Source organism: Coffea arabica, chromosome 6e (genome assembly GCF_036785885.1).
Source record: "Coffea arabica cultivar ET-39 chromosome 6e, Coffea Arabica ET-39 HiFi, whole genome shotgun sequence".
Taxonomy (NCBI): Eukaryota; Viridiplantae; Streptophyta; class Magnoliopsida; order Gentianales; family Rubiaceae; genus Coffea; species Coffea arabica.
Genome location: NC_092321.1, coordinates 23818223 through 23837628, shown reverse-complemented (window position 1 = coordinate 23837628; position 19406 = coordinate 23818223). Strand labels below are relative to the sequence as shown.

The following is a 19406-nucleotide window of genomic DNA, read 5'->3' as shown; positions in this document are numbered from 1 at the left end:
ATTATTTGCTCAGGCGCACACGAGGACCTTCAAGAGGATCCTACCGTGAAGACTTGAACTTCCAGAAAATATTTCTTCTTGATTTGCTCGGTGAGTGTCAAGTGTTTGACTACTTGAACTCTATGGACTTGATTACATGCTTAGCCTACTTGGTTTTGAAAATGGAGTCGAGTGTGTACTTTATCGCACTCGTTTTCATTTGAAACAAATGACTCATGCTTAACATGATTTGCCTGGTTTACATGATCTGAAATACATGCTTAAACCTGTCAAATGCTTGAATACATGACATGGTATGCTATGACTGCATACGTCGTTGGAGTGAATCTCCTCGACACTTACATGATACCTGGGGGACGCCCAAACTCATAGGCCGACTTTGGAACTCGAGCCGGCATGGGCTTGATCGGGAACCTCGGTGAGCCATGAGATTCACATGATAAGCTTGATCTATTGAAAGATCTTGTTTGGCATACCCGTGAAGTATCGCCTCATAAATGTCGTGCGGGCCCGAAGCGGTGTATGGTGGACGGATGAGAAGTAAGTGGTGATCTACGGTTTGGAAATATCAACCCGGTTGACGGAGAGTCATCGCAGGAAGATATACGAATGAACTGGTAAAGCAAGTGGAACTTAACTCTTGAGAGCTAACATATCCTTGAATTGTTTCTGTTTACATTTTGTTGGCATTATTAATTACTTGTAATTTATCACTTGAACTGTTATTTGGGTTTGTTACCTGAACAACGTGCTTGCATGTGTATTCTTGGCCTCACGAGCATTTTGCTCACCCTGTAGATTTGTTTTCCTTAACAGAATTGAACTCGGAGATGTATTGAAGAAATCCTCCTGATATGCTTTTGTTTAGGGTTTCTTTTACTTTATGGCTATGCCTTGGTTTTTGGGTTGTATTTTGGGAAATTGAAATGTAACTTTTGGGGGCATGATGTATATTTGGGATTCATGATGTATGTTGAACACCCGATGTGCGGGTTGGATAACGGATGACTATTATTAAACTTGAACGCTTCCGCATTTATTGTATCTAAGTTATTGACTTGTATCGTGTGGTCCGGTAATAAGCTTGAATGGAATTGCTTGAGTCCTGGCGAGAGTTAGGCAGGTGTCCCGCGGATACCCTTTGGTTCGCCTTAGGAAGAAGTGGGGGCGTCACAAATATTCCTATCAAATGTTACAAATTGATAACATTACCCTTGCTCTTAATAACTATTTAACCAAAAAGTCAAAACAAAATAAAATTTTAAAAGTAAAAAATGTAAATTAAAAAACAAATTACTGGCTAATAATGGTCCATTTTTCTTTATATTGGAATCATGGTGAAATAACAAAGGATATGAATAAATTAAATCCAATCAAAGGTCAAGCACTTAGGAGGATTTTAGAGAGTAATTAACACCTTAAAAAAATTTCATGCACAGTTACAATTAAGAAAGTCAAGATATTTTTTTGGAGAAATATGTTTTAATTCATGGTGTAGTTTAAGCTGTATTGAAAAGTAAAATAATCTCTTCATACATGTAAATTTGTCAAGGTGTAAATTTTTCTTTTGTTCCAATACAACTAAAATAAATAGTTTACATCAAGAAATTTACACCTTATAAAACTTTAGCCTTATTTTATTTTTTATTGTTATTATAAATTTCATAAGTAGGATAATATAAGGGTAGTATTGGAACAAAAATTTTATCTTTCTTGTATTTTCTCCAAAGGAGTTAAAATGTTACAAGAAATATCAATCCAAGGGAGGTAAGTGATATTTTAAAAACCTCAGGGGAGCTGAGTGATATTATAAGAAACCTCGGGGGAGGTTTCTGAAATTATCCCTTAAAAAAATTAAGATGACACTTTATTCCCTATCTCAAAAAGAATCTAATTTTCCAATAAAGTAGTATAAAATGTAGCTTATTATAGTGATAGATTTATTGTTATAATTGACTACCAAACAATAAATATTAGCATGAAAAACTTGACACTCATTTCTTAGTAATTGTATCAAATTACTTTACAATTATTTAGAAGAATAAATTAAACATTACAAGACAAGGCATTTTAGGGTATTCATTAAAAATTTGAACCTATTCTAAGTTTTGATTACCAAAACCAAAAGTGTCCAATCAAGGAAGATAAGTGTAATTTTTAAAATTTCAAAAGGGCTAAGTGAAATAGTTAAAAACCTCAGGGGAAGTTTCTAAAATTATCTCTTCATAAAATGCATGAATTTAAAAGGGTAATTAATATTTGATACTCAGACAAAAGTTCTAAATTTCATTTTATCTTAATCAATGCTAAGTTGTCAAAGTAATGAGAACTGCTAGTCAATAGAGGATAATAAATACTCATTTTGTCTCATTGTTAATGTCATGCTTTCATTTTATTGATGTCCCAAATAAGAGTCATCATTTTAAATTTGACACTTGCTTTCCAATGTTGCCATTTGAAAGACAATTCTTTAAAATTTCAGTGCACATTTAACAAGGAAGTACTTTGAATCCAAAGGATACATTTGTAAATTCACTAATGTCATTTCATCTAAACATAATGATTACTATGTCCCTATAAAAAGTTGGATTTCCAAAAAATGAATGTAATATTATGACAGAGAGAGTACAATAAAAGATAAATGTACCCGTTGTGACAAAAAAAAGAAATAAATTGAGACTGTAAAATGCAAAATATTTGTCAATTATTTAAAATTATTCGTAGTCAATTCTTTTTATATTTTTTAAGGACAAGTTTGGATAAGTTTAACTCCGATCATCATTACAGATCGGACATATTCTTGGGATTATATTATTTACCTAACACTCACATCAACAACAAAATCTGAACAAAAGTTTTTTTGACAAAGTAGTTTGTTCTCGTCAATTTTGGCATTTATAGTCAATTCCATTTCTTTATTCTTAGGAGTAATTTAAAAAGCCTCTCCTAAGATTTTTAAAAATTTCACTGGTCTTCCCTGAGATTTGTAAAATAACAATGACCTCCCATGGTAGAATTATGGACCCAATTGCTTACATCACATAAGAAGAAATTAGTCATATACTCTAAGACATTATATCTTATTAGACACTAGTATCTGACAATTGAGTAATTATCGTGCTAATTAACTATAGTAACTAATTAATGGAAATAATTGTTAGGATGTTATTTGGTATGATCTAAACCTGTAATGTGAAAGAATTTATACACTGACAGACTTCTTTAATGATGAACATTAAGTTACAATCACAAAATGGCGCCATTTGGTGTAATCACATGGGCAGAAATTACTCATATGCCCCAAGACATTATATCTTATTAGAAACTAATATCTAACAATAGAGTAATTATGGTACCAATTAACTATTAGTAACTAATTAACAAAAATAACTGTTGCAGATTTTTTTTAATGATGAACAATAACTTGCAATTACAAAATGGGGCCAATTGATATATCAAATGCGTCATTTTGTGATTGATAAAACTTAATAATGACCAGAAATCAGTTGTACATAATATAGAAAGAAGGGGTTTGGTAGAAGAAAGAAAACATAAGGCAAAGAAAGAGAAAAAGAAGGATGTTTATGAGAAATTTTTTTCTGAAACTCTTAAGCTATGATAGTTCTAAAGCAATTTCATGGAAGTGAATGAGAAAGGAGGAAGAAGAAAGACAAAATTCGAAATTTTTTCTACTCAAAATCATAGGAATAATAGCAAACCTTATGTTAAGAGAGATGACAAGTCTATTTTGTTGAATCTTATGATCATGAGTGTAGTTTTGTTAATTATTTGTGTTATCTAATTTGTTGAATGTAAACTTTTTGAGTAGTGAAATGCAGTGTTAAATGCTTTCAACTTTTAATTGTTTTTATTTTTATTTTTTACAAATACAAATTGTACACATGCATAAAGGGCATTTATGAATAAAAGTTTCATATGTCCTCAAAGTATTATTTTAATAATACTTTTTCTAATTTGGATTGATTTTGTTACCAAAATTTTAATCTCAAGGGAGGTTAATATAATTTTGTAAATCTTAAGAAAGGTCAATGAAATTGTTGAAAACCTCAATGGAGGTTTCTAAAATTACCCATTTACAATTTTCAAGACGATAAATCTATTCTATCCTACACTAGAAGGAGGGGATAGACCTGAAGAGGTTCAAAGGTAAACCGAAGGGGACTAAACCACTGAACTACCACTGGACCAGACGAGTGCACTACGCACCCGTCTAGATTTTTAAGCAAAACCACTTAATGTGGCAATTGATGGGAGGCAAGGAACCCTTGCCTCCCACTCCACCAAGTTTTAATGCTTTGGTGGTGGCCACCAAACCAACGGCCGGTGGTTTACATAGAAGATTAGATATGAACTAGTTTAAATGTTTCAATAGTGCTATGTTTTTGGTTCACGCGAATCATAATACTATGTTTCAATAGTACTATGCTTTTTACAAGTCATAGGCCACTGGTTTACTTCTTTCAATCACTTGTTATGATTGGATGTTTACTATTTGCTAACAGTTAAGTTGTTCTTTGTATAAATTTCAGCCACCTGATCAGTTGTTCTTTGTACTTTTATCATACATTCACCATAGATTGGACCATGACTCAATGGATGGTTTACTCACCATTGACTACTTTTTTAGATGAAATTTTTGACAACAGTAAACAAGAAGGCTACGTTTGACGAAACATATTAAAGCTCAGAAGCTTTTATTCATTTTGTTTGGTGTCATAGCATCCTTCTCGGTGATTTTCGTAAAACAGAGAACACGAGTTTTGCAGCTTCTCCATTTCCTATTGCTTGATGAACTCTTGTCTGCATTGCTCTTATGTTTAGTTAGTTATTCAATTATTTGGCTTTGTAATATGCTTCTTTACATGAATGTTTAATGCTTTATTTTTTGTACCTTCTAGTTCATTGTTCTGCACCTTGGAATTCCAGACTGTTTACTACCAATGAGTACATCCCACTGGGCACCCACCGCCCTCCCCTACTAGTAGATTTTACCAAAAAAAGTCTTATGTTGAGAAACAGACACACAAAGAGAAAACAAGAAAAAAAAATAAGAATCCAAAACTAATGAAAATTGTAATACATTTTATAGAAAATTGTTTGAAAAACATAGCAGATGATACCATAAAAAATTGTCTGAAAATCTAGATAAGTTTCATGAACTGAGAAATAAAAAATGCAATATCCTTGTCAGGAAATGTCATTGTTAACTCGTCTTATGAATTGTGATGGATTGTGGAGAAAGAATACATACGTATACACATATAAAGCCAGACATTGCGGGGATAACGTTGCCCTTGATGGGCCGGTCTTTTTTGAGGTTTTCTTTTTTCTCTTTTTTTATTGAAAATGTTTTAATAAGTATTTTACATGTGTCTCAGTAATCAACGGCATGAATGTCTACTGACGGATTGAGAGTAGGCGCAGTTGCCCCGGGACGGTAGAACCCGACAGAGATTTAAGATGGGGATCATTTCAGAAACCTTCCTTGAAGTTTTTGATAATTTCATTTAGTATCCTCAAACTTTTAAAAATTATGCCTACCTCCTTTATCGATTTAAAATGATAACCTTAACATTCAATTGAAACTCCCTTCCTTGCTATGCTTATACAAAGGATGAATTTTATAATTTTTTTCCTTTCTCCTTCTTATTCATTTCTCTTATATTTCATAAAAAAAAAAACTAAAAAACTATCAATGTTGTTCCTAACTCTATCCTGATCAAATGTCAAACTAATAGCATTTGTTTGATAGCTTTTATTATCATCTAACCTTTTTGTAACTCTTTTTTTTTTAATCAAAATCAAGAATAAATTAATAGTAACCTAGAAACAAAATCACTACCAAACAATGGTAGTTTCACCACTCAAATAGTCCACAAGCTTTTTAAAAAAGGGATAATTTCAGAAACCTCCCCTGAGGTTTGTCATAATATCACTTAGCTCCCTCAAGTTTTTAAATTTTCACTTACCTCCCTTGTCAACTTGACAAGACTAAATATTCCTATCAAATGTTACAAATTGACAACATTACCGTTGCTCTTAATAACAATTTAACCAAAAAGCCAAAACAAAATAAAATTTTAAAAGCAAAAAATGTAAATTTAAAAAACAAATTGCTGGCTTGTAATGGTCCATATTTCTTTACATTGGAATCATGGTGAAATAGCAAAGGATATGAATAAATTAAATCTAATCAAGGTCAACCACTTAGGAGGATTTTAGAGAATAATTAATACATTAAAAAATTTCATGCATAGTTACAATTAAGGAAGTCCAAATATTTGTTTGGAGAAATATGTTTTAATTCATGGTGTAGTTTAAGCTGTATTGAAAAGTAAAATAATCTCTTCATACGTGTGAATTTTTCAAGGTGTAAATTTTTCTTTTGTTCCAATACAACTAAAATAAATAGTTTACATCAAGAAATTTACACCTGATAAAACTTTAACCTTACTTTATTTTTATTGTTGTTATAAATTTCATAAGTAGGATAATATAAGGGTAGTATTGGAACAAAAATTTTATCTTTCTTGTATTTTCTCCAAAGGAGTTAAAATGTTACAAGAAATATCAATCCAAGGGAGGTAAGTGATATTTTAAAAACCTCAGGGGAGCTAAGTGATATTATAAGAAACCTCGGGGGAGATTTCTGAAAATCCCCCTTAAAAAAATTAAGATGACACGTTATTCTCTATCTCAAAAAGAATATATTTCCCCAATAAAGTAGTATACAAAGTAGCTTATTATAGTGATAGATTTATTATTATAATTGATTACCAAACAATAAATATTAGCATGAAAAACTTGACACTCATTTCTTAGTTATTGTATCAAATGGCTTTACAATTATTTAGAAGAATAAATTAAACTTTACAAGAGAAGGCATTTTAGGGTATTCATTAAAAATTTGAACCTATTCTAAGTTTTGATTATCAAAAGTGTCCAATCAAGAAAGATAAGTGTAAATTTTAAAATTTCAAAAGGGCTAAATGAAATAGTTAGAAACCTCAGGGGAAGTTTCTAAAATTATCTCTTCATAAAATGCATGAATTTAAAAGGGTAATTAATATTTGATACTCAGACAAAGGTTCTAAATTTCATTTTATCTTAATCAATGTTAAGTTGTCAAAGTAATGAGAACTACTAGTCAATAGAGGATTTGAGACAAATAAATACTCATTTCATCTCATTGTTAATGTCATGCTTTCATTTTATTGATGTGCTAAATAAGAGTCACCATTTTAAATTTGACACTTGCTTTCCAACTTTGCCATTGGAAAGACAACTCTTTAAAATTTCAGTGCACATTTAACAAAGAAGTATTTTGTATCCAAAGGATGCAATGCAGGCCCTGTTTGGCACTTGAGTTTTTTGTCAAATTTGTCTGCTACAAGTTTTTTAAAAACTTTAATTACAGTAACCTCCAAAAAATTTTCTAAGTTTTTAGACTATACACTCAAAAATATTCAAAAATTTATGCACTTCAAAAAATTTTTAAAAAACTTCTACAGTAAACTACAGAGAAGTTTTAGACAAACACAAAAAAAAAAACTCACTTGCCAAACGGGGCCATAAATTCACTAATGCCATTTTATCTAAACATAATGATTACTATGTCTTCATAAAAAGTTGGATTTTCAAAAAATGACTGTAATATTGGGACGGAGATAGTACAATAAAATATAAATGTACCCATTGTGACAAAAAAAAGAAATAAATTGAGACTGTAAAATGCAAAATATTTGTCAATTATTTAAAATTATTCGTAGTCAATTCTTTTTTTATTTTTAAGGACAAGTTTGGATAAGTTCAATTCCGATCATCATTACGGATCGGACATATTCTTGGGATTATATTATTTACCTAACACTCACATCAACAACAAAATCTAAACAAAAGTTTTTTTGACAAAGTAGTTTGTTCTCGTCAAATTTGGCATTTATAGTCAATTCCATTTCTTTATTCTTAGGAGTAATTTAAAAAGCCTCTCCTAAGATTTTTAAAAATTTCACTGGTCTTCCTTGAGACTTGCAAAATAACAATGACCTCCCATGGTAGAATTATTGACCCAATTGCTTACATCACATAGGAAGTAATTACTCATATATCCTAAAACATTATATCTTATTAGAAACTAGTATCTGACAATAGAGTAATTATTGTGCTAATTAACTATAGTAACTAATTAATGGAAATAATTGTTAGGATGTTAAACTCGTAATGTGAAAAAATTTATACATTGACAGACTTCTTTAATGATGAACAGTAACTTACAATCACAAAATGGCGCCATTTGGTATAATCACATGGGAAGAAATTACTCATATGCCCCAAGACATTATATCTTATTAGAAACTAATATCTAACAATTGAGTAATTATGGTACCAATTAACTGTTAGTTACTAATTGACAAAAATAAAAGTTGGAGATTTTTTTTAATGATGAACAATATCTTGCAATTACAAAATGGCACCAATTGATATATCCATTGCGCTATTTTTTGATTGATAAAACTTAACAATGATCAGAAATCAGTTGTACATAATGTAGAAAGAAGGGGTTTGGTAGAAGAAAGAAAACACAGGGCAAAGAAAGAGAAAAAGAAAGATGTTCATGAGAAATTTTTTTCTGAAACTCTTAAGCTATGATAGTTGCAAAGCAATTTCATGGAAGTGAATGAGAAAGGAGGAAGAAAAAAGGCAAAATTCGAAATTTTTTCTACTCAAAATCATAGGAATAATAGCAAACCTCATGTTAAGAGAGATGACAGGTCTATTTTATTGAATCTTATGATCAATAGTGTAGTTTTGTTAATTATTTGTGTTATCTAAATTGTTGAATGTTAACTTTTTGGGTAGTGGAATGCGGTGTTAATTGCTTTCAACTTTTAGTTGTTTTTATTCTTTTTTTTACTAATACAAATTGTACACATGCATAAGGGACATTTATAGAATAAAAGTTTCATATCTCCTCAAAGTATTATTTTAATAGTACTTTTTCCAACTTAATTTTGTTACCAAAATTTTAACCTCAAGAGAGGTTAATATAATATTATAAATCTTAGGAAAGGTCAATCAAATTGTTGAAAACTTCAAGGGAGTTTTCTAAAATTACCCTTTACAATTTTCTAGACCTTTAATAATCGACGTTTAAATAGTACTATACCTTTGAAAGTTCGTAGACCTTCTGCAGTGATTTGTTCACATAGAAAATTAGATACGAACTAGTTTAAACGTTTCAATAGTACTATACTTTTCAAATAATACTATGGGGTAGGCACAAATCAGGTATTTGTCTCATGAGGCTTTTGGTTGACCCGATCTACATGTTATAAATCAGTTATTTTTTTATCCTTTTTCGCTCTGTATATCCACAGATACCCAATCATTGAATACCCGTTAGAAAAGAATTAGATTAACGGGTACCTGCACCACCCCTCTCATCATTTAACATATCTTAAAAATAATTTATATTAATTTAGTTTAATACTTTACATATTCATCTAAAATTCAAAATCTAACTATTATATAAGATCGAGTTACTTTTGCTGTGGTTGGAGCTGCCACATGGTGCGATGGGAGATGTGTGGAGCTTTCTTTGTTTCGTTCTTTTGCTTTCAAGATTTTTGGGTCAATGCTGATAAATAAACTTTTTTCCTCCCCTCTAATTATTATGCAGAGCAAATTAACCAGCCTGTTCAAGGAACATTTAAGTCCATAATGGCTGATTGTTTATTACTTCTTTAGTCAGGAATAAACAATTTATTGAGAAATATTTGATACTAATATATTTTATCCGAAAAATAAATTTACAAATTATTACTTTGGATAAATGTATAAGCGTAATAGATATAAGTGCAAATGCAATGTTAATTATTCAGAGTGCAACCTCATTTATTTTTTTTTATAGTTTTTTAAAATGATTTGGATTTAAGGTAAAATACAATACAAAAATTAATTTTTTTGCCATAAAAGTAGAAACATCATGGAAGAGATTTAAATGGTATGTTAATTATTTGGAAATCAAATATAACTACATCACCTGGTTGATGGAGTAGTTGGCTGAACAACAGTTGAATGTTTATTACTTCTTTAGTCATGAATAAACGATTACTAATTGTGAATTATTTGATATTAATTTTTTGTGAAAAATAAATTTATGATTTATTACTTCAAATAAATGTATAAGCATAATAGATTTTAGTATAAATGCAAGTTAATATTTAGAATGCAACCTATTTATTTGTATATATTTTTACAATTATTTATACTTTAAGGGAAAATAAAATACCAAAATTGATATTTTTTTCTAATGAGAGTAGAAACATCACGAGAAGGGGTTTAAATGCTAGATAAATTATTTACAAAGCATATACAAGTGCATCGCCTGCATCAATTTGTAATTTTATTTAATTTATAAACACTCTCCTTATTCTTTGGGATTATTGACACGAAGAGATACAAAAAATTGATAAATTTTTCATGACACTGAGAGATTGAGTAAGAGATAATTTAACTGATGGCATAGAAATAAAAACAAATACGCCAATTATGAGCTTTATCTATTTAAAAAGTAATTTTTTAGCTATTTATTTGTCTAGAATTTATTGGAAAAGATATGTTAAAACTTATATTTTTACAGTGTGGGAAAAAATATTAAGATGTGTAAATCATATCTTTGATAAATATTTTAAAAGAAATATGGAAAAATGATATTTTTTGCAATAAGACTACAAGTGATGTGCTAGGGAAGATGAATGTAATCTATTTTACATAATTAAAATGAAACAGTCAGTCTAAGAATTATCATTCTAGCTAAGCCATATTTAATCACAAAGCAACTTTTAAGTTTTTTATTTATTCAAGATTTTTCAATTTTTTAAAAATAATTTTGATATCTTGCTTAACTTTGGGCCGTTGGATTTGCAGTAATTAATTGCTTTCCAATTGTAACCGTTAGATCGTTCAATGGTAAAATTCAAACAATCTTTACAAGTCATAGGCCACTGGTTTACTTCTTTCAATCACTTGTTATGATTGGATGTTTACTATTTGCTAACAGTTAAGTTGTTCTTTGTATAAATTTCAGCCACCTGATCAGTTGTTCTTTGTACTTTTATCATACATTCACCATAGATTGGACCATGACTCAATGGATGGTTTACTCACCATTGACTACTTTTTTAGATGAAATTTTTGACAACAGTAAACAAGAAGGCTACGTTTGACGAAACATATTAAAGCTCAGAAGCTTTTATTCATTTTGTTTGGTCTCATAGCATCCTTCTCGGTGATTTTCGTAAAACAGAGAACACGAGTTTTGCAGCTTCTCCATTTCCTATTGCTTGGTGAACTCTCGTCTGCATTGCTCTTATGTTTAGTTAGTTATTCAGTTATTTGGCTTTGCAATATGCTTCTTTACATGAATGTTTAATGCTTTAATTTTGTACCTTCTAGCTCATTGTTCTGCACCTTGGAATTCTAGACTGTTTACTACCAATGAGTACATCCTAATGGGCACCCACTGCCCACCCCTACTAGTAGATTTTACCCAAAAAAAAAAATCTTATGTTGAGAAACAGACACACAAAGAGAAAACAAGAAAAAAAAATAAGAATTCAAAACTAATGAAAATTGTTATAAGCATTTCCCTGATATATATATATATATATATATTCTACATCAATTAAAATTTTTCTTTTTTAAAATAAGATTATGACCTCTATAAATGAATTTTGTAAACAAATTATATGCGCTCATATTTGGATGTAATTTGTTCAATAAAATTACTTAGTTAGCTCTAAAAATAATATTTTATGTATGTATATGAAAATAAAAAATAAAAAATATATATAGTGCAGGTCAGGTACTCGCAAACTTTTAATCCTCTAAACCTAACCCACCCTGTATATAAGCGGTATGCAACCATTTTTTGACTTGATCAAATAATGTAGATTGGATACCCTATTTTTTGGAGTGAATAGGATCGGATCCCACGGGTTTTCGGATCAGCAGGTATTTTTGCTGATCCGCTTTTGCATCTATAAAGTGTATTCCTTTTTTTACTCGAATTGGAAGTATTAATTAAGCTTGTCAATTAGATTATGTGAATTGGATTTTGACATGCTTAAATTCAACTCAAATAAAAATATCATTCTTTTGAGCCCAAATTCAACTTAGCTATGCTCATATTTTTGTAGCTCGTGTTCGGTTCAAAAGAAAAACCTTAACTTATGTCATGTATTTTTCATGTTTAGAAAATCTACTTAAACCAAATAGCCAACTAATCCATAGATGTTCTTAATATCTAAAAGAAGTTGAATTTCCTGACAAAAAAAATATAGTTTACCATAACATCTATAAATTTATCAACTAGAGATTGAAAAGGAAAAATTTATCGCAAAATTAGCCATCTAAATTTCAATTATTTGACTAGATTTAGATAAATAAATCTTCTTAATTCCTACATATGAGCCTTAGTATATATATTGTTTGGGCCGAGAATTAAATGGACTGATTTCAGCACAATTCAAATTTAGCTCATATTTAAATCATGCAAAATATTTAGCCATACTCACCTCAACTCACATTGCATAAGATTCAATCCACTACATTTAGGGTTGATCGAATTAAGTTTGGGTTATTCCAACCCAATTCAGACGTCCAGTATTAAGTTTTAGAATCTTTCATTGTATTCTTATTTAGGTAGCGTTTAATAAAATTGAAATTCTTAGTTTTTTTCAATTTTACTTCTGATTAATAGTAATCTCTGTATACCAATATTGAAGGTGTGTTAATTTGTGTGTATGTATTGTGCGTTTGAGTAGCTGTTTATGTGTAAATCAACTTAGGAAACTTGTTTAGAAGGGAAAAGCGATAATTTCAGAAACCTCCCTGAGCTTTCTGACAATTTTACTAAGCTCCCATGAGGTTTTAAAAATTACACATACCTCTCTTGATTTGATAGTTTTAGTAACAAAACCTTAAAATAATATTGACTTGGTCAAATTTTTAAATGAATACCCAAAAATGCCCTTGTGTAATAAGTTTTAATTTACTTCCTTATAAAATTATAAGATTATCTAATGTAATTATAAGGCAAAGATGCCAAATTTTTCATGTCTATACTTACTATTTGATAAACAATTATAATAATAATTTTTTCACTATGAAAGAATATTTTTGATGGTATTTTATTATGGGTTTAGATTTATAAGATAGAAAATAAAATGTTGAAATAATTGATTCAGAGTTTATAAATTTTTTGATAGTGGGATTATCATAATTTAGTAGTGATTTTGGGCAAAATTTTTTGATTTATTGTTAATTTTAATACCAAAAAAATAGAAAACAAAGATTAGCAAAAAACATCGGATTACATATACAGTTACTCACAAAAAAATCATTAGTTCGACATTTGGTTACAATAGAAACTAGAGATAATAATGGTAATTTTACAAATTTGTTGGTAAAAAATTAAAATAAAAAGGAATAAGAAGGAAAAAGAATGAAAAAATAATTTTAAAGTCATTCTAAGTATAAGCATACAAAACAAGAAAATTTTATTAAAATATTCAAGGGTAGTATTGTTATTTTAAATGATAAGGGAGATATGTGTAATTTTCTAAATCTTAGAGGAGCTCAGTGAAATTATCAGAAACCTCCCCTCTGAAATTATCCCCAGGAAAAAACATTGAGAAAATCAAACTAAAATGAATAAATTGAGCAAATTGATTAAATTCAAAGAAGCCCTTGCACCGATGGTCCGCAGCTAGCCGCCAACCCCCGCTTATAAAACGTGAGGTTGGAAATTAAAGATGGATTTTGCGTGGAACCAAACGTGCAACATGTTGTCTGTATTCACTTAACCCCTTTGAAAGTTAGACACACCATGGGTAGGTAGAAAATGGGTTAGGTGCCCTTAGTGTTTGTCCCCTCCGGGTTAGGTAGAAAATGAGTTAGGTTTAGTAATTTGCCATTGATCTTCTTGGTCCATCTTTTTCTCTTAATGTATAATATAAATAGGAGTAGGTGTAGAATCTATCATATCGACAAAAAAAAAAAAAAGAAAAAAAGTTAGGTGCCATCTTTTTGTTCTGTATTAAGCTTTAAAACTATCCAGCCCTAGCTCACTTAGTAGAGCCAAAACAAAAACAAAAATAGTAAAAGATTGTAGTCAAATTGAAGTTATACTCTAATCATTGCATTAGGAAATTGACGGGAAAATGCCAGACAAATTTTGGACCACGGATAAATTTTGTTCTCAAACTTTTTGACATAACACATTTAGTATCTGAATTATTAATTTTTGACCAATTTCATTGTCAAAGGAAAAATTAATGGAAAAATATTAGTTTTCATTCCCAAACTTTGGGTTATGGACATATTTCGTCCTCAAACAACTGCATCCAAATCAATAGCTGCCAATAAAAGAGAGAATCAATAGTATAGACAATGCATAGTTTGAGGACAAAATATGTCCATAGCAAAAACTTTGGCGAAAAAACTGGCATTTTTCAATCCAAATTGATTAATTTTCCATTTGAGAATGAAATTGATAAAAAATTGATAGTTTAGATATTAAATGTGTTATGTCAAGAAGTTTGAGTATGAAATGGTCCAAAATTTGGGAATAAAAATTAACATTTTCCTAAAAATTGAGTGCTGAGGGGGGAAAAAGCGAAAAAAAGGGACAGGAGAAGTGGCTGCCTGCCTACTACGAGGCTAACTAAAGTCCTCAATAAGCGACAATGGACTGGCTAGTGAGGTCGAAGTGTGTATGGCAAAGAAGCTAAAGAAAAGCTAGTCGCATTGGGTTCTTCTGTTGCGACTCTTAACGAGCAAGACGGGAAGTAAATTTAGTGTTATTTTTTTCTGTAGGTATATTTTGTTGCAGAAAATGTTACAATTCATGGGTAAGTTGTAATTTTAAAGAATAGAATAAGTCATTCACGTACTCTTACATATATATATATACACATACACAATGACGGAGCCAAGGGGGGGCAGAGGGGGGCCATGGCCCCCCCTAAGTTTTGAAAATTTTAATTCATAATATGTAAATTTGTGTGTAAAATAAAATTGGCCCCCCCTAAATTTTTACAATTTTAGTTTATATTATGAGAGTTTATATCATGACCCAATTCATAATTGTTAATGGGCTAAAACAAAAATAATTATTTTATTGGCCCATATACAACTATATATAACTTAGCCCAATGGATAAAAGATTTAAAAAAAATTATTTTATCTTTAGTATTCTAAGAAAAGCTTACAAAGGAAGCTATTTGCCCACTTTTCTGATATGCGGATCAAAAAGGAAGTGTGGGTCAGAGGGTGACTTTTCATTTCTTTCTTTCTTTCACGGTGGCACTTGATTGTGGGTAGACACAAAAGTAAAGTGAAAAGAGCAAGAAGACAGGAGAACTGGAGTCTGGAGAAGAATACAACAAAGATTCAAAGAAGATTCATCAAAATTCAAGGGTGATTCACACCATGATTGGTTTGGACCGTTTGGTCATTGGTGGCTTCCGTGGCTTGGTCACTTGGTGCTAGAAAGTAGAATCCAATAACTTGAAGTGAAGTGGCTGGCTCCATTCTCTGGTGCCTGTACTAAACCTTTTCCTTTTATAATTAATTTATTATGAAATTTAATCTTTTCCTCTTTCCAATTATCTTATGCTCCTGTAAAATACATTTCTAGTATCAAAATTGTGATATTATACTATATTGGTAGTATATTTTTCTCAAGAAATATAATTTGACATGTATAAAGTATTTTATTGTTTAATAAGTGTGTATCATTTAAAATTGTGGTTCCATACTCTATTTGTGGTTCAAAGAAATACTAATATAATGCATATATAATATTAATTTGGCATACGTATAATTTATTATGATAATTTGCTAGAGTTGTATATAACTTATGAAGTGTGAATTAAATTCAGGTTTGAAATTTATTCTCCATGGTTAAGTCAACAACAATTGATGCATTTTTTAAAAGAAAAATTATTGAAGATCAAAAGCACAAGGAGAGTGATGCTACTCCATCATCTATTCTTAGTGAGAGTTTGGTTGTTGAACCTCCCAAAAAAATTCAAAGAGTTGAACTTGAAAAGATTGATATTGCTTCTTTGGAGCGTGATCCCGGAAAACGTCCACCTATATGGAGCTATCCTCTTAATCAACAAGATGAAATTCGTCGAGCTTATATCAATTGGGGGCCATATCAAGTTAAGCATGAAAATTACCCTTCAAGTGGTTCAAAGAAACATGCTCGTCATTTTTGTAGCTCTTGGTTTGAATTGTTTCCATCTTGGCTTGAATATTCTCCATCAATTGATGCTACTTTTTGTCTTTCATGCTATCTATTTAGTAAGCCGAATGGACGAGTTGAATTAAGTGCATTTGTTCTTGGTGGCTTTAAGAATTGGAAGAAGGTCAATAATGGAGATAATTGTGCTTTCTTACGACATGTGGGGAAAAATCCTAACTCATTTCATAGAATTGCTGTAAAAGCCTGCAATGATTTGATGAATGCTTCTCAACACATTGGAACTTTCATTGAGAAACAAAGTTTTGAGCAAGTTGAGATTAATCGATTAAGGCTTCAAGTTTCAATTGATGTAGTTCGATGGCTTGCATTTCAAGGTTGTGCCTTTCGAGGACGAGATGAGAGTGAAAAATCTCTTAATCGTGGAAACTTTCATCAACTTATTAAGTTGTTGGCTTCTTATAATGATAAGGTAAGAGTGATTTTCTTCCAGCTTTGCATTCTTTCTTGAATTTATATAATATGCATGCTTGAAAGAAATCTTTTTAATTCATAATATGCTTCCATTTAGTTATTATCTTTATAAAATTATAATTATGCTCTATTAATGGATAGGTTGCAAGTGTTGTTCAAGAAAATGCTCCATCCAATGCCTCCTATACATCTCCTGAAATTCAAAAGGAGATTCTTTATATATTTTCCAATAAGGTTAGAAAAGAAATTTGCCAAGAGATTGGAAATTCAAAATTTTGCATTATAGTTGATGAAGCTCGTGATGAGTCCAAAAGAGAGCAAATGGCTCTTGTTTTGAGATATGTAGATAAGGAAGGATGCATTTGTGAACGATTTTTTGGTGTTATTCATGTCCGTGATACTATGGCTTTAACTTTGAAGGAAGCTATTTTTTCTACTCTCTCTCAACATAATTTGGCCATTCATAACATCCGTGGACAAGGGTATGATGGAGCTAGTAATATGAGAGGTGAATGGAATGGCTTGCAAGCTTTAATTTGCCATGAATGTCCATATGCCTATTACATTCATTGTTTGGCCCATAGGCTTCAACTTGCTTTAGTTGCAGCTTCTAGAGAAGTAGCTTCTGTTCACCAATTCTTCTCCAATTTAGTTTTCATTATCAACATTGTTACTGCATCTAGCAAACGTAATGATGAATTAAAGGAGGCTCAAGCAATTGAAATTGCTACTAAGATTGCTAATGGTGAACTTGAAACTGGAAGGGGGCTTAATCAAATTGGCACTTTAAAACGAGCTGGAGATACTCGTTGGGGTTCTCATTTGGATTCTATTTCTAGTTTACTGAAAATGTTCAATGCTACTTGTGTGGTTTTAAGTAACATTGCAGCAGATGGAGGTTCATACTCTCAACGTGGAGATGCTAATTTTGCTTTGAATCAGTTGTTATCCTTTGGATTTGTTTTCACATTGCATCTTATGAAAGACATTATGGAAATCACTCATCATCTTTGTATGGCATTGCAACGTAAATCTCAAGATATTTTGAATGGAATGCATCTTGTCTCAAGCACAACAAAGCTACTGAAGAATTTTCGAGATTCGGGATGGAATGATTTCTTGGTGAAAGTTAAATTATTTTGTGAGCAACATCAAATTGATATCCCGGATATGAATGCTCAATATATTGCAAGACGTGGTAGATCTCGTGGTCATCATGATGAGATTAGTGTGGAGCATTATTATCGAGTGGATATATTTATTGCAACAATTGATTATCAATTGCAAGAGTTACATAGCAGGTTTAATGATCATACCGTGGAATTGCTTGTTTTGAGCACTGCTTTAGATCCTAGAAATGGATTTATGCTGTTCAAGATTGATGATATTTGTAAACTTGCAGAGAAGTTCTATCCGAATGATTTTATGGAGCAAGAACTAGTACGTCTAAGAATAGAACTTCAACATTTTGAGCTTGACATTCCAAATCATCCTGAATTGCAAGAATTATCTGGTATTCATGAGTTATGTCAAGGCTTGGTGAAGACAAGAAAATCAGTGATGTATCCTCTTATTGACAGATTGATTAGACTTGTTCTTACTCTTCCTGTATCAACTGCAACTACAGAGCGGGCATTTTCAATTATGAAAATAATCAAGACAAATCTCCGAAACAAGATGGAAGATAATTTCTTGAATGATTGTTTAACTGTGTATATAGAAAAGGAAGTTGCTGAAAAATTTAGCAGTGATTCAATCATAGATGAATTTAGTTCTATGAAAGAACGTAGAGCTCAATTTACTTCTAAGAAAAGATGTTGAAATTTCAAAGTATGTTAATATAATTTTTATCTTTTTCAATTGAAAATAGTTACATTTATATTACATGGTTATATATATATCTATTGCATAGGTGACATATTGGAGAGCATTTTTTCATGATGTGCAAATTGGATGGTTTGTAATGTTATAAGATATTTAATCAAAGGTTTTTTTTTGTTAATTTTTGTTATGATTGTACCACATATTTATGAATAGATATATCTTTATAATTAAATTTAATATTTGATATTATTAGATGTCATATATTTAAATAGAAGAAAATTATTTTGAACATAATATATTAAAATAATTTTATTAGGAAAAAATTTTGGCCCCCCCAACAAAAAAATCCTGGCTCCGTCACTGCATGTACATGCATATATGTACATACATACATATATACACACACATACATATTTTTACAATAATAAAGTCTGTGCAATTAGTTAACTTGGTGTTAACTTTATTTATTTTCAAATTTACCCTTATCTTTGTTATCTTTTGTTATTATTCATTGTCACACCCCATTTTTCGCGATGGAAAAAATACGAGGGTGTTTATAAAAGATGTGATTTATTTAAAAATAAGTAAAAAAGGACCTAGAATAGAACTTTAAAGAATGCGACAATCTGAGTCCAAAATTTAGTCTAAAAGGGTTTTTAAGAAAAAATAGGAGTCGCCACTTGGTATTGAGTTTTGGTGTACCAAGTCACCCGAAAAATATTTTTGACAAAAATAAAATAAAATAAAATAAAACCTTTTTCGACAACTCCAGGTCTTTGAAAAACAAGAGAAAATGGGTTCGGGAGTTACGATT

At 30.5% G+C, this 19406-nt stretch overlaps 1 protein-coding gene across 3 annotated transcripts; it reads left to right on the top strand.

Moving 5' to 3' along the window:
- Positions 1-15011: 15011 nt before the first annotated feature.
- On the top strand, positions 15012-18628 carry LOC113705888 (uncharacterized). Of its 3 annotated transcripts, none has more exons than XM_072055652.1 (3): positions 15012-15624; positions 15969-16766; positions 16910-18628. In XM_072055652.1, exons 2-3 carry the CDS (start codon positions 15987-15989, stop codon positions 18587-18589), a joined length of 2460 nt encoding a protein of 819 aa, XP_071911753.1. In that variant the 5' UTR covers positions 15012-15624; positions 15969-15986; the 3' UTR covers positions 18590-18628. The 3 variants fall into 3 exon arrangements, with proteins under 3 accessions (XP_071911753.1, XP_071911754.1, XP_071911755.1); XM_072055653.1 differs by having other exon boundaries at positions 15012-15630; XM_072055654.1 differs by lacking the exon at positions 15012-15624 and having other exon boundaries at positions 16119-16253; positions 16397-16766.
- Positions 18629-19406: the final 778 nt, after the last annotated feature.